This window comes from Podarcis raffonei, chromosome 10 (genome assembly GCF_027172205.1).
Source record: "Podarcis raffonei isolate rPodRaf1 chromosome 10, rPodRaf1.pri, whole genome shotgun sequence".
NCBI lineage: Eukaryota > Metazoa > Chordata > Lepidosauria > Squamata > Lacertidae > Podarcis > Podarcis raffonei.
Genome location: NC_070611.1, coordinates 10,379,864 through 10,395,089, shown reverse-complemented (window position 1 = coordinate 10,395,089; position 15,226 = coordinate 10,379,864). Strand labels below are relative to the sequence as shown.

Here is a 15,226-nt window from a genome sequence, read left to right as displayed (position 1 = left end):
TTTTGTTCAGGGTCTCTCCCTCCTTGGAAGGAGGAGAGGGAAATCTGTTGCAAGAGAAAAATTAATATCTGCCTTGCTTTCCACTGGATCCTGCCTCCATCCATTCTTCTCTGACCAATCATGGACAAAGGGGACACAAGAGTCCCATTGGAGAGTTTGGCAGCAAAAGCCAAACCCCAATTTTTACATCAAAACTCTGACTGGTCTTTCCACTTTGGTCTGTCCATCTAATATGGAAGATAAGCCCTTTGGTCCCATTGATATTCAAGTAGCACCAAGCATTGCACATTAAATTTATATGCTAATTTCTGCAATGCAAGGGATGCTTTTGAGAGCGTTCCACCTTTCCTTTCTTCATCAAGTTCTTCAGAGAAGTCTTTGGGAAATAGATATTAGCCAGCTGAAGTTTGCTATATATGTCCTAGGGCCCTGAATGAGAACCTGTCATATCCATCTCTTAAGTTCAATGCAGGTATATGCACCAATCTCAGGTCACAGGACCACAACCTAGCAACTTTTATGCTGGGAATAAGCCCCACTGAATTCACTGGGGCTGCAACTGTCAAGCATTCAGTTTGCCTAAATGCATCGGTTTTTCCGAGTAGACTCCATTCTGATTTTTTCTGTAATTACGTTGAACACTTATAGACGTCTGTACATTCAGGAGAACTTGCATCTAGCGCTCAGGCATGTGAAATGCTTTAAATGTACCCCAAATCTACAGAAATTTTCCAGATTTGAATAACCCCCATCAGCTTTTGCATTCGCCTATCCACGGGCCCCAGCAAAATAAAGCCCCCGTTCTTCGAGACAACCTATGAAATTATGAAGAGGCAGCCTGACTTTCTGCCTTATCTGTTCTCCCTCTAGAAGCCAGGGGGTTGTTTTCCCAACACCATTTGTTTCAAGCAAGCGACGCCCCATTTAAAAAACTGCACCCACTCTCGGTAGTGTGTTTCAATTTGCTTCCTTTCATGTGTTTGATTTCCATATTCCAAATATAGCACTTAAAATACATCTTATGTTACCTGCTGCTGCTGTTTTCTTTTTTAAAAAAACAACCCATAATGAAACTTCCAATTCTGAAGCAAGTTCTGTTAATTATCCTGCTACACTGTATATTGAAAAATACACATTTCACACGTCTGCGCATAGTTTTTGGTCAGAAATAGGCAAAACCTGGAATCTAGAGAGTTGATATTTCAAGGCCCAAATGCTGTTTATGTGGAACAGTCGAGTCCTTCTCTGAACTACAGACACATCCACAGTCTTGCTCATTCCGGAAGATTCCATGGCCTCTTTCTGAATTCTTAAGAGGACAGACAAGTCACACAGATATGGTTGGTTGCTTGCTTTTTCCTTTTTTTTTCCTTTTCAAAGGCTTGATTATTTCTGCTGCCCATTAGCACGGTCTTAACATATTGCACAATGTTTCGTTATAAAAATGTCTTCTGCCTCAGGCAGAAAGAAAGGGAGAGAGTTTCTGAAGGAGGTGCTACTGCATAGCGTCTTCTGTCACCAGAGGTACGTGGTTGTTTAGGTGGCCATCTGGGATTGGGACCTACAAAGGATAAAGCGAAGCAGAAAAAAATGTCACTTTATTCGTTCTATCTGTTTTTCATTTACTGCCGCCCGCTTCCTCGCATCTGCCTAATATTTTTCCACAAATAAACCCCATAATTGCAGCAGGGAACTCGGTTTGGGCACACTGGTGCGAGCATCTGCTTGGCCCAGTGTTGCATCAGGCCCTCAGTCTCAGCAGCAGGCAGTGATATGAGGCGTAGGGGATTTTCTGTATTTATTTCACAAGATTTATAGACCACCCGGTTGTAATAAAACTTCAACACAGTTCACAAAAGAATTGTAATAATAATAATAATAATAATAATAATAATAATAATAATAATAATAATAATAGGTCTTGGAAATTCACGGAAGACTGGAGTAAATTTACAGACTATTTGAAAAGTAATTGTGAAGAACAGACGACGTTTGTAGGTGTCAGGGAACTGCCATCGGAGCTAGAGGAGGAGGCAAGGCTCTCGAGCGATGCTGGAGAAGGGCCCAGCAGAGGAGAGGCAGCCCATCTGCTGGGGAAGGCAATCAGCGTAACACCAGGGGTGAAGGGGGGCGGATGGGGGAATCGGTGGAGAGGCTCCAGGACTCCCCGCAGGAGACCAGCGGGGAGAGCACAGATCCTCCGCTGCCCACGCCCACCCTGCGCAGAAGACTTTCGCGCAGGGAGAGTAGGAGGAGACTTGGTGTCAAGGAACTTCTGTGTTGGAAGAAATTCAAGAGACGCCCACTGACGGATTCTGCTAGTGACTGAGCAGCCACGGAGCTAACGGCTGTCCAGACAAGAAAGGTTTAACCAGGCAACCAAGCCCAGAGTGGCAGTAACTTACGCACGAGCAACCCCTATAACCGTTACAGTAGGGTTGCAAGAAGTTTTGTGAAGAGTATTATTAGAAGTATTGTAAAAATGGACAAGGGGGAGGAGGATTTGTTAAGAGATGTAAAGGCAATATAAAGTTAAGAAATGCATAAGCAGTGGTTAAAACGGTGGATCATCAGAGGTGCTAATGGAAGTCTAAAAAGATTGTATAAGTGATAAGTTTTGTGGTACATTTTATAAATTATATGTTAAAATTAATAAAAAATATTATTAAAATAAGGAAAGAAGACGAGTCCCGACCAGAGAAGAATGGCAGATCAAGTTGATGGACTATGCTGAATCGGCAAAAATGACTGGAAGAATCAGAAATCAGGAAGACCAAAATTTTAATCAGGAATGGGGAAAATATATAATTTACCTTAAAAACCACTGTAAACAATTAAAATTATTAGTAGGGTTGGAAAAACACTTGCAGCTTTATGTTGAATTTTGGGTATAATGGAGTTTTAATAGATTTGGATTAATAGACAAGATGCAAGTGGTTAAAATAAGGACCCACAAAGGGGAGGAGGGAAGCTCAGGAGATTCTTCAGAATTCCCTTTCTATGTTGGTTGTTTGATAATTGTAAATTTTTAAAATCTGAAAATTAAATTCTTATTATTTTTAGAAGTTCTCTGAATAGCCAAGTTTCCGGAGTAAACTTCATATTTTGATGCCAGGATTTTTCTCTCAGTGGACTAAAATTCAACTGTGCCTCAAGTTTTTAGCCAATAATTAAATATTTGCTGGAAAATCTTTATGGACCAGACAAAAGACTCCCTTTCCAGCTGCAAATACCAGATCAGATCCAAAGAACATTTTGCCCAATTTTTCATTTCATTGGGTTCAGCATAAGGATAATCTGCCTTCCCTAGAGCCCATGGGTCATAAAGTACCCATGGAACCAACAAAAATATATATGGGAGTATTCACCCCCCCCCAGTTGGTACCAATGATTGTTCCAAAGAAAGTGTGTTGGGTAGCAGATCTGGAAACGTCAAAACCAGATTCCGCAAGTTTCACAACCAGAAGAGCAAGTGTATCCCTGGATCTTCCTTTCTGGTAGAGAGGAGTTATTATTCTCTCTATTGGTTCCTTTTGCCAGATCTAGAGGATAGTGGCAATTAAAATTCCCTGTTTAGGGAAGTTTTTAATCTTTAATGCTGCGTTGTGTTTTTAATATTCGATTGGGAGTCGCCCAGAGTGGCTGGGGAAACTGGGCGGGGTATAAATAATAAATTGTTGTTGTTGTTGTTGTTGTTGACAAAAGCAGGACTATGACGAGAAGAACTGAACAGAATACAGCTTCATGGGAGATTTTTGGAGATCAGCCTCTTTTGACAGAGATGGCTGGACAATACCATATTTTTCGCCCTATAGGACGCACCGGTCCATAGGACACACTTATTTGGGGGGGGGGGAATAAAGGGGGAAAAAATATCCCCCCCAGCCCCAAAGAGCAAAGAAGCCATGACAGCAAGCGGGATGGATCCTGCTCGCTTTCCTGGCTTCGTTTTTAGCCTTGGGGCTGGGGGTCCGGGAGCAAAGGCGAGGTTGCGCAACCTCGCCATCGCTCTCAGAGCTTGCGGGGCTGGGGGCGGGGGAAGTCCGAGCTTCCCCAGCCCCCAGAACGGGTCGGAGCGGATAGCTTCCTGAAGCCTGGAGAGCGAGAGGGGTCGGTGCGCACTGACCCCTCTCGCTCTCCAGGCTTCAGCGAAAGCCTGTATTCGCCCCATAGGACGCACACACATTTCCCCTTCATTTATGGAGGGGGGAAATTGCGTCCTATAGGGCGAAAAATACGGTACTTCAAATAATGAGGAGTGTTATTGCTCTGCAGGATTCCCAGTCTCCATCCCAGGGCTACTATTATCACCTGCTCTAAAATCCTCCTCTAGAAGTAATCTCAGTTTTTCTGACTCCTTGGTCTAGGCTAGCATTCTCAGTGGCTTTATAAAATGAAATATTGGAAGCAGAAGTACACTCAATAAGCATACACAAACAGCTGCATAATCTGGCTTCCTTGAGGCACTTTGTAGCCTGTCTGAGTTTAAAGTAGTTTATAATGGTCTGGATCACGTCCCCATTGACTTTTAATTCCACTGGGCTGCTAGTAATGGCAAGTGTGTGTTCTATTATTCTCAGTCCGAAGGACACCATCTATTATTATTATTTTTTAATTCTTTGGCACGCAAAACACATATTTAAGCACTGAGAGCCGTTCCTCAGAATACACTTACAGATGTAGATTTATGAGAGCCCAGTCTGAAACGACAGCAGATGATTTCCACTATGAATCCCCCAATGCCGTGTAAAATTCCTGCAAAAGGGAGAACAATTTGGACGTATGGAAATGCTGCTCCTTCATTATTCACGTAGCTTTGCAATCAGTCATAAAATGAGAACCATTTCGTACGTTCAACTACCGGCTACACACAGAACAGGGAATGGAAACCCATCCTGACATGCACACCTCGTGTCAAGGTACCATTTGGCATACATAATAACAACGATAATACCTTTATTGTCAATGTACAATGAAATTAAGCGAGCCTCCCTCCCCACAAACACTCGATCTCATTGTATTCTGTGTGCTTGTCGCACAACACACCAACCCCAAAAGTCAGTTGTACTGTGTTATTTTCCGTTCAGCAGCCTAACAGCCCACGGACAGAAACTGTTTTTTAGCCTGTTGGTACGACTGATTATACTTCTATATCTCCTGCACGAGGGTAGAAGATTAAAGAGGTGCTGGTTTTAACCTTTAAAGCCCTATTCGGTCTAGGACCCTCGTACCTACGGGACCGCCTCTCCTGGTATGTCCCACAGAGGAACTTACGGTCTTCAAACAAAAACATCCTGAAGGTCCCAGGCCACAGGGAGGTCAGACTGGCCTCAACTAGAGCCAGGGCTTTTTCGGCTGTGGCTCCAATCTGGTGGAACGCTCTGTCAGAAGAGACTAGGGCCCTGCGGGACTTGACATCTTTCTGCAGAGCCTGCAAGACAGAGCTGTTCCACCAGGCCTTTGGTCAGGGCACAGCCTGACTCCCTCCTTTGGCAATCTTCACAGAACTTTAGCCTAATGGTTGCCATCAATTTGAGTTGAATTAATTTTAATGAAATGATTTTAGAATGTTGTTATTATTTTATTGTTGTTAGCCACCCTGAGCCCGGCTTCAGCTGGGGAGGGCGGGATATAAATAAAATTTATTATTATTATTATTATTATTACTGGCTGGGGTGTGAATTGTCCCTGAAAATTTTTCTCGCTCTCCCAAGGCAACGATCCCTTGCGATGCCATCTAGCGGGCTCAGGGAACAGCCCATGATATCATGTGCTGTGTTCACCACCCTCTGTAAAGACTTTCTGTCTGGGGCTGTCAAGCCAATGTACCACACTGTGATACAATATGAGAGGACACTTTCTATTGTGGACCAGTAGAAGGAGGTCATCAATTGCTGTTTAACATTGTTCTTCCACAAGACCCTGAGGAAATGGCGTCTCTGTTGGGCCTTCCTAACCACCTGAGTGATATTGTTTTTCCAAGTGAGGTCTTCACTAAGGTAAACTCCCCGGAATTTAAAGGAAGAGGCTCTCACCACATTCACACTCTATGACCTGTGACCCTTCAGATGTTGCTAAACTACAACTCCCATCATCCTGGGCCACTGGATAAACCTAAGCTGATTTAGTTTAGGCTGATGGAGTTGGGAATCTGACAATATCTGGAGGGCCGCAGCTGCATTTCAGGTACACATTTAAAACATGTTCACCTGAAAATGCAGCATGTGAGAGTTCTGAAATTCTCCCGTGGTTAAGGAGTGTGTGGATGTTCTCCCATGTGATGATGATGATGATTTGTACCCCGCCCATCTGGCTGGGTTTTCCCAGCCACTCTGGGCGGCTTCCAACAGAATATTAAAATACAATACAGTGGTACCTAGGGTTAAGTACTTAATTTGTTCCGGAGGTCCATTCTTAACCTGAAATTGTTCTTAACCTGAAGCACCATTTTAGATAATGGGGCCTGCCCTGTTGCTAACACGCCACCAGGCCCAATTTCTGTTCTTATCCTGAAGCAAAGTTCTTAACCTGAAGCACTATTTCTAGGTTAGCGGAGTGTGTAACCTGAAACATATGTAACCTGAAGCGTATGTAACCCGAGGTACCACTGCAGCCTATTAAACATTAAAAGCTTCCCTAAACAGGGCTGCCTTCAGATGTCTTCTAAAAGTCTGGTAGTTGTTTTTCTCTTTGACATCTGAAGGGAGGGTGTTCCACAGGGCGGGTGCCACCACCGAGAAGGCCCTCTGCCTGGTTCCCTGTAACCTCACTTCTCGCAGTGAGGGAACCGCCAGAAGGCCCTCGGCACTGGAACTCAGTGTCCGGGCAGAACGATGGGGTGGAGACACTCCAATACCACTGATTTAAAAGCAGTGACACTGTCGTCAGCAGGGTGGGAGTTAGGGAACAAATAACAAGAAGGGGGAAAGAGAGAGAGAACCTACTCTTGCTTATGCCATGTAAGGATGGAAACAGTTCAAATAGCAAAAGGAGGAAACAGGCCCTTCATGAAACTCTTGCAACATAACCTGAGCTCATACCTGTCGTTGAAAAGATTCCTCCAATGATGCCACAAAGCCTCACTAAAAACTGCCAAAAGGGCATGTGTTCTTCTGTCACCGTCACCATAAGGGAACTGATGTCGTATTTCATGAAAATCCCGGACACTCCATGACTGCCTGCCGCGTGGTTTATCACTCTTTCCTGGCAACAGGGGGGAAAGCCGGACACAATTTAGGAACTTTAGATCGTGTGCAAACAAAGACAGAGTATCTCGCTTGTACAAGACAGGAAAACAGAGCTTGTGAGCATCTTCTTGGCAACAGAGAGGTGGCACTGAAATGAAATGTTATTTAGTGAGGGTGGCAAAACTCACACGTTGTTGGCGCCAATCAAGCAAGCAATCGCTCGTTTTATTTGCACACCTCCTTTCCAGAGTTAAAACTGTGCTCAAGGCAGCTTACAACACACACAAAAATTACATAATTTACCGTATTTTTTGCTCTATAAGACTCACTTTTTCCCTCCTAAAAAGTAAGGGGAAATGTGTGTGCGTCTTATGGAGCGAATGCAGGCTGCGCAGCTATCCCAGAAGCCAGAACAGCAAGAGGCATTGCTGCTTTCACTGCGTTGTTCTGGCTTCTGAGATTCAGAATATTTTTTTCTTGTTTTCCTCCTCCAAAAACTGGGTGCGTCTTATGGTCTGGTGCGCGTCTTATAGAGCGAAAAATACAGTAAGCGTAACAAATGTAGCATTTGTCAATAATAAGTCATTTGCTGTTTTAATAAATAAAACAGCGAAACACGCACACAACCAAATTGAACAATTTCTACATCAAACGTAAGATCTAGAATAAAGATACAAAAAAATTAGTATCAGAAAATAATACCCCAGTCCAAGAGTCTGTTCAGCAGCCTCAGCTTTTGTAGCTGGAGTCAGTCCGGGCCCCACCCTCCCAGGCCAGGAGGAAAAGGCCTGCAAGGCAGGCAGCAGGTCTTCCAGGACTAAGTCAAGATGGTCTCTTGCTTCAGTTTTGCTCAGAGAAGACTCACCGAAATTAACAAACATGACGGAGTTGGCTCCATTAATTTCAGTGGGTCTTCTCTGAGTAAAATACAGTTGACTACCACCTTTCGATAGCATTTAAAGCTTTAGGGAGAGCTTGAATTCGTGAATTTTTGGAAAAAGAAAATCAGGTCACAATATAACGAGAGAGAGATTTTATTGATACGTTTATTTTTTTTAAAAGCAAGATTTATATACAGCTTACACCGGCATTCCCCAAGTTATCGTCCCACACAGACTTACCCTTTCTGTTACTGAAAACTGATGGGTTTCCGCTGCGATTTTATACGTATGAAGTTTCGTTGGCACAACAGTGATAAAGTACTGGAACATCTGGTTGTCTAAAAGGCAAAAAGAAAAAGAAAAAAAAGGTACCTATTGAAACAAGACTCCCCATTTGGGAAAGAAACAGTCGGCACAGACTTGCAGGCACCGATGTGATTCGAGGTGGGTTGCAGCGTTTTAAAAACAAGCAAAAACTTTCATAAAGGCAACCACCTTGAACCGTAGCCCAATACTGTGGTTTGCAACATTCAGGCCCGGCCCCTTGCAGCTCTGCATTCTCAGAAGATCTGAAGAATCATAGAGTTGGAAGGAAGCAGCCCTGCTGGATTAGACCGCAAGCCAATGTAGCCTGGATACCTCTGGGTGCCAGCTTCTGGAAATCACAAGTTGAGTAGATGCTTGGCCACTGTGAGAACAGGATTCTGGGAAATCAGGGGCCTTTGGCTGGATCCAGGAGAGAATCCTATTCTCTTGGGACATTTGGACTTAAGAGAAGTAAGAAACAAGATTTTGGCTCCACTTTTAAATATGGAGGCCTGGCTGGAAGAAACATGGACCTTACTGGGACAGAGCTTCTTCGAGATTTGGAGTTCAATATAAAGGACTATCAAAAAAACCGGCAGAGAGAAATTGAGAGAGAATTAAGAGCCTCAGACGTGAGGTCTCCAGGCTGACAGGAGATGGACTGATGGACTTTTGTTGGGGTTCGAAACCGGGAAAGGGGGTGGTGGGGCTTTGGGAATCCAAAGGGTGTACAATTATATTCTGTTTCATTTAATTTTGTTTTGCCAATAACATAAAAATGGGGAATTCGGGGAAGGGAATTGGGGCCGACCTTAGAAAAAGATTTTTAAGAATAAGTATTGATGTATAAAGATTGAGGTTTATAAGTTAAAATTGGTTAACTAAAATGAATTAGAGAAAATAAGGTAAAGTTTGGGGACAAGAACTTGCTGAGCTAAAAATTGGAACTGGAATACAAGAAGGGGAGGTGTGGGGAAGTCAAGGAAATTGGTCATTGACAGTAAGAAATGTAAATTTTATGTGTTTTTAATTTTTTTTTGTTTTTTCTTTATTTTTTGAAAATTCCAATAAATATTTTTATATATATATATATAAAATAAAGTTTAAGCAGTTACATAAGGCAGCGTGCTGAATTAGACTCGAAGGGGAATATGTTTGGCTATAAAATAAAAGAATGTGCCATTAAAAAAAAAAAAGAGAATCCTATTCTCACAATGGTAAACCAGAGGCCTACTGGAAGCCCTACTAGGTCCACCTTAACCCGTGGTTTCCAATGTGGGGCACATGCCCCACAGGGGAGCAATTTTTAAGGGGGGCAATTTGAGAACGTTTAGACAAGCCTTTTTCAGCCTGTGGGTCCCCAGATGTTGTTGAACTACAACTCCCATCACCCCTAGCTAGCAAGGCCAGAGCTCAGGGATGATGGGAGTTGTAGTCCAACAACATCTGGGGACTCAAGGTTGAGAACCGCTGGTTTAGACCAAGTTAATGGCCTTTTAGGCTTCCTCCACATGAATAGGAGTTCACTTTTTGAATAATAAGAATTATATGCCACAGGGAGGGGGCATAAGGATTTTACAGATGCTTAGCCTAGGGCTTGCCGATCAGAAGGTCGGCGGTTCGAATCCCCACGAAGGGGTGAGCTCCCGTTCCTCGGTCCCTGCTCCTGCCAACCTAGCAGTTCAAAAGCACGAAGTGCAAGTAGATAAATAGGTACAGCTCCGGCGGGAAGGTAAACGGCATTTCCGTGCGCTGCTCTGGTTCGCCAGAAGCGGCTTAGTCATGCTGGCCACATGACCTGGAAGCTATAAGCCGGTTCCCTTGGCCAGTAAAGCGAGATGAGCGCCGCAACCCCAGAGTTGGTCACGACTGGACCTAACGGTCAGGGGTCCCTTTACCTTTATCTTTATGTGGGCCATGGCCAAAAAATGGTTAGGAACCACTGACCTAAATCCATCGTGATTAAAAGTATTGGGTTATTTGCTAAATAAATTTGTGTGTGTGGTTTTTTTGTATCTCTTTCACACACACACACACACACACAAAATATACTTCTGAATCAGTAAAAGGCTCAACCAGAATTTAAATACACTTTAGTCTTTATGATATTTGCATTTTATGGCTGCCCAGAGCCTCTTCTTTGAATGGGATTAAAAAAAACAACCTCATAAATAATACCAACAACTATTAGGATTATTTTGAGCGGGGGGTTGATGTTGGGGTGGGCTTTCATGTCAAAAGTGTACTGTTAAAAGTTTAAGTGAAGATGGATTTTTAACGACTGAAAGATAGGCCAGAAAATCAAGCGTGCAATAGGAAATAAAAACTGTAAAGTAAGGCTGAACGGAACATTTTATTTTACTTTTTAAAACTGCCTTTCGATATTGCTTCGACTGAGGGCAGTTTACAGCCCATACAATTGAGAAAAATACCCCCCTCCCCCCCCCCCCAAAATCACATTCTACCAAGAATTCAGGGAACATAAATAATGAAAGAAGACATTGCTAAAAATCGAACGACATGAAAGATACTTTCTGTGAGGTGAGCGACACTTACGATCTGATGCAATCTTTTCAGTGCCATCTAAAGGATTGATAACCCCTGTGATGAGCTCTCCAAAAGACAAGTGATCTATCCTGTGGGAGAAGTTGTACGCTGAAAAACAGAACAGAACAAAAGCCGCAGAGTTAGCAGCGCTGCTTAGCTTCCCCCAATAGCGGCCGTTCTGTTTCAAGTTATGCAGTCCCTGAGAATTTCACTCTAAGCCAAACAACTTCTAACAGCTAACTTCAAGCAAGTAAGGCTTCTAACTACCTTTTTAAAGCGTATTTTTAAAGGTTTCTTTCAATCCCCACAGCCCCGCACAAAGCGACAACCCAGAGTCCAAACACAGAGCTCATACATACATACATATGTATGTTTATATATGGTATAACAGCAGCTAGAACCCTTGTAGAAAGGAACTGGAAGAATTTAACAGGGAGAAATGTAAAGTATTGCACTTGGGCAAAAAAAAATGAGAGGCACAAATACAAGATGGGTGACACCTGGCTTGAGAGCAGTACATGTGAAAAGGATCTAGGAGTCTTGGTTGACCACAAACTTGACATGAGCCAACAGTGTGACGCGGCAGCTAAAAAAGCCAATGCAATTCTGGGCTGCATCAATAGGAGTATAGCATCTAGATCAAGGGAAGTAATAGTGCCACTGTATTCTGCTCTGGTCAGACCTCACCTGGAGTACTGTGTCCAGTTCTGGGCACCACAGTTCAAGAAGGACATTGACAAACTGGAACGTGTCCAGAGGAGGGCAACCAAAATGGTCAAAGGCCTGGAAACGATGCCTTATGAGGAACGGCTAAGGGAGCTGGGCATGTTTAGCCTGGAGAAGAGGAGGTTAAGGGGTGATATGATAGCCATGTTCAAATATATAAAAGGATGTCACATAGAGGAGGGAGAAAGGTTGTTTTCTGCTGCTCCAGAGAAGCGGACACGGAGCAATGGATCCAAACTGCAGGAAAGAAGATTCCACCTAAACATTAGGAAGAACTTCCTGACAATAAGAGCTGTTCGACAGTGGAATTTGCTGCCAAGGAGTGTGGTGGAGTCTCCTTCTTTGGAGGTCTTTAAGCAGAGGCTTGACAACCATATGTCAGGAGTGCTCTGATGGTGTTTCCTGCTTGGCAGGGGGTTGGACTCGATGGCCCTTGTGGTCTCTTCCAACTCTATGATTCTATGATTCTATGAATTAAACGCTCCCAGAGATTACAGATTGGCAGATACTCATGTTAGAATATCTACAATTAGCAAAACTGACGGGATCAGTTAGAGGAATATCGAAACAAAAAACAACTAGAGAATGGATATTATTTAAGAATTATGTAAAACTCTATTGTACAAATAACTTCATATTAGCAGAAAATGAGTGATATTTGTAAAGAATAAAAAATGTATACAAAGCAGAAAGAAATGTATACAAAGCAGAAAGAAATGATATTATACAATGTAAACCTGTGTAAAAAAGAATGTTATATCAAACAGTATAATGAGAAGGACGGGAAGGATTATACTGATGAGTACTTTTACTATGTAAATAACTTTGTCTCTCTTTTTAAAAATTTGATTTCGTTGTTTCTTATCTTTGTTAATTCTTTATTTTTTTTCTTTATAATTTATTTTTTACCTGTTAAGAGATAGTACATACTGTTTGTGTAGACATGCAAATCTTTTAATCAAGAAAGAATTGATAGTTCAAAAAACAAGCAAACAGAGAGCTCAAGTGTGTCCAGTCTTCCAGAATGCAAAAAAGGATGCAAATATTTACGCTAACGTCAGACTGCTGATAAGAGAGGATTTGTCACAGACTTACCGTGAGCAGGATGCTCAAATAAAGAACGACTAAACAACACAGCAGACATTGTGTTTCGGAATATTAGATGGCTCAGTTCAGCCTGAAACCGTGGATGAGAGCCAACACACTGTAGCTCGGTCCAGATAGGACTGAGGCGCTGTTAGGTTCCCTAGACCGGATGGGTAAGAGATCGCCTGCTCTTGATGGGGTTACACTTCCTCTGAAGGAGCAGGTTCATAGCTTGGGGGTACTCCTGGATCCTCTGCTATCGCTCGAGGCTCAGGTGGCCTCAGTGGCCCAGAGTGCCTTCCATCAGTTTCGGCTGGTGGTCCAGCTACGCCCCTCTCTGGACAGGGATAGCCTAACTACGGTTGCCTATGCTCTGGGAACCTCAAGGTTAGATTATGCAATGCGTTATAGGTAGGGCTGCCTCTGAAGATGGTTCAGAAACTTCAGCTGGTGCAGAATTCAGCGGCCAGGTTGCTCACCGGAGCAAGACGGTTTGAGCACATTGCACCGATCCTGGTCCGACTGCAATGAGTTTCTGGGTCCAATTCTAAGTGCTGGTTTATACCTATAAAGCCTTAAACGGCTCAGGACCACAATACCCCAAGGATCGCCTCTTCCCATATGAACCTACCCGGACCCTGAGATCATCTTCTGAGGCCCTCCTTCGTGTGCCTCCTCCTTGAGAGGTCCGGAGGGTGGCAACACGAGAACAGGGCCTTCTCTGCAGTGGCTCCCCCGTCTGTGGAACGCTCTCCCCAGGGAAGTTTGCCTGGCGCCTTCATTATACACCTTTAGGCGCCAGGCAAAAACGTTCCTTTTTAATCGGGCCTTTGGTTGATCTTATTGACATCTTATGCCCTTTTAAAATGTGACTTTTTTGGGGGGGGGGTTATTGGGTTGTTGTTTTTATTTTGATTACAGTAGACCTTGGTTTAAGAAAAGTCCTGTTTACGAACAATTTGGTTTACTAACTCCACAAAACCGGAAGTAGTGTCCCAGTTTGCGAACTTTACCTTGGTCTTAGAACAGAATCTGAATGGTGGAAGGGCACCAGCAGCGGGAGGCCTCATTAGGGAAAGCGTGCCTCAGTTTAAGAACGGTTTTGGTTTAAGAACAGACTTCTGGAACAGATTAAGTTCGTAAACCGAGCTACCACTGTATATATTTTGAGGTTTTATATTTTGATTTTATTCTGGGAACCGCCCTGAGACCTCTGGGTATAGGGCGGTATATAAACTCCAGAAATAATAATAAATAATAATAACCAGGTCTTTCCACCCACAGATCCCTCTTGTTCCCCTTTACGAAATTTCAATGTTATGGATCGCCGTTATTAAAACAGGTAAAGGGGTGCACCTGGTTTCATTTTATTCCAAATGCCAATGACCACACAAAAGATGGAAGTTGGGTAGGGGGATTATTAATGGAAGGAAATTATTAATTGATTATAACCATATATAGAGTGTAAGAGGGATTCAACAAGAACTTACAATTTTCCTTATGGAGTGCTTGAAAGAATAGACTGTGTGAAATACTGGGATGATTTGTAACATTGCCAGCTAAAGAGAGCTCTAGTTCTGATTTATGATGGCTTTGGTGAGACGCCAGTTCGACAGAAGAAACAAGGAGATAAACACTGAAAGTAAGCCAGAAGTCGCGGCCTGACTTCTTTCTGCTTTCGGTCTCAGAGAGACAAAATGAAGCTGTGACAAACCTAGAAATGAGCTTTCAAAGTAGGGGCCATGTTGAATAAAATTGACTGATCACAACATGAAGGAAATGAAGAAGGTAAATAAATATTTCACACGGCTACAGGATATAAATCCCCTCTGCAAGTTAATGGATTTGGATTTATTAAACACGATCGAAAGTCATCCTATCAGTGGCTGCTAGAACAAAGGATTAAGATCGGAATTGTGGATTAAGAAAATTGGTGCAGGATCAAGAAATAACATCAACTCCTGATAGCCGGAACACAGGAAGTCATCCAAAAATGTTTAATTCGGAACTGTTTAATTGGCTCCTTTGTATTGTGATTTGATATGATTTGGCATTGTATTAATGTGGCCTCCATTGGATTGTTATTAATGAAAAATTAATTTTAAACTAAGAAGAAGTTGGGTAGGGGGTGGGCAAGGGACAGATTTATCCATGAAAGAAGGGAGGGAGAGAGAGGTGTTCATCATCATACAAAATGACACCCCCACCCAAGCCAATACAGTGGTACCTTGGTTCTCAAACGCCTTGGTACTCAAACAACTTGGAACCCAAACACTGCAAACCCAGAAGTGTTCTGGTTTGCGAACTGTTTTCGGAAGCCGAACGTGCTCTGGTTTGGGTGCCACACTTCCGTTTTGAGTGTTACGCTGAGGTCTGTCTATTTTTGCTATTTATTTTGCATTTTTGTGGCTTTTTTGTTTTGTTTCTGTGACTGTGTGGATCCCAGTTCAGCTACTGATTGATTGTGCGACTGCAGTCCATTGTTTATTGCTT

At 43.0% G+C, this 15,226-nt stretch overlaps 1 protein-coding gene across 2 annotated transcripts in view; it reads right to left on the bottom strand.

Moving 5' to 3' along the window:
- Window positions 1-1,080: 1,080 nt before the first annotated feature.
- The window catches only part of ERGIC2 (ERGIC and golgi 2), a 42,567-nt gene continuing 28,421 nt past the window's right edge, over window positions 1,081-15,226 (bottom strand). For both annotated transcript variants that reach the window (XM_053406181.1, XM_053406180.1), the window contains 5 exons: window positions 10,931-11,029; window positions 8,309-8,406; window positions 7,041-7,203; window positions 4,676-4,755; window positions 1,081-1,561 (listed from right to left, as the gene is read on the bottom strand). In XM_053406181.1, coding sequence (XP_053262156.1) covers window positions 1,496-1,561; window positions 4,676-4,755; window positions 7,041-7,203; window positions 8,309-8,406; window positions 10,931-11,029 — 506 coding nt within the window. In that variant the 3' untranslated portion in view covers window positions 1,081-1,495. The remainder of the gene's footprint in view (window positions 1,562-4,675; window positions 4,756-7,040; window positions 7,204-8,308; window positions 8,407-10,930; window positions 11,030-15,226) is intronic.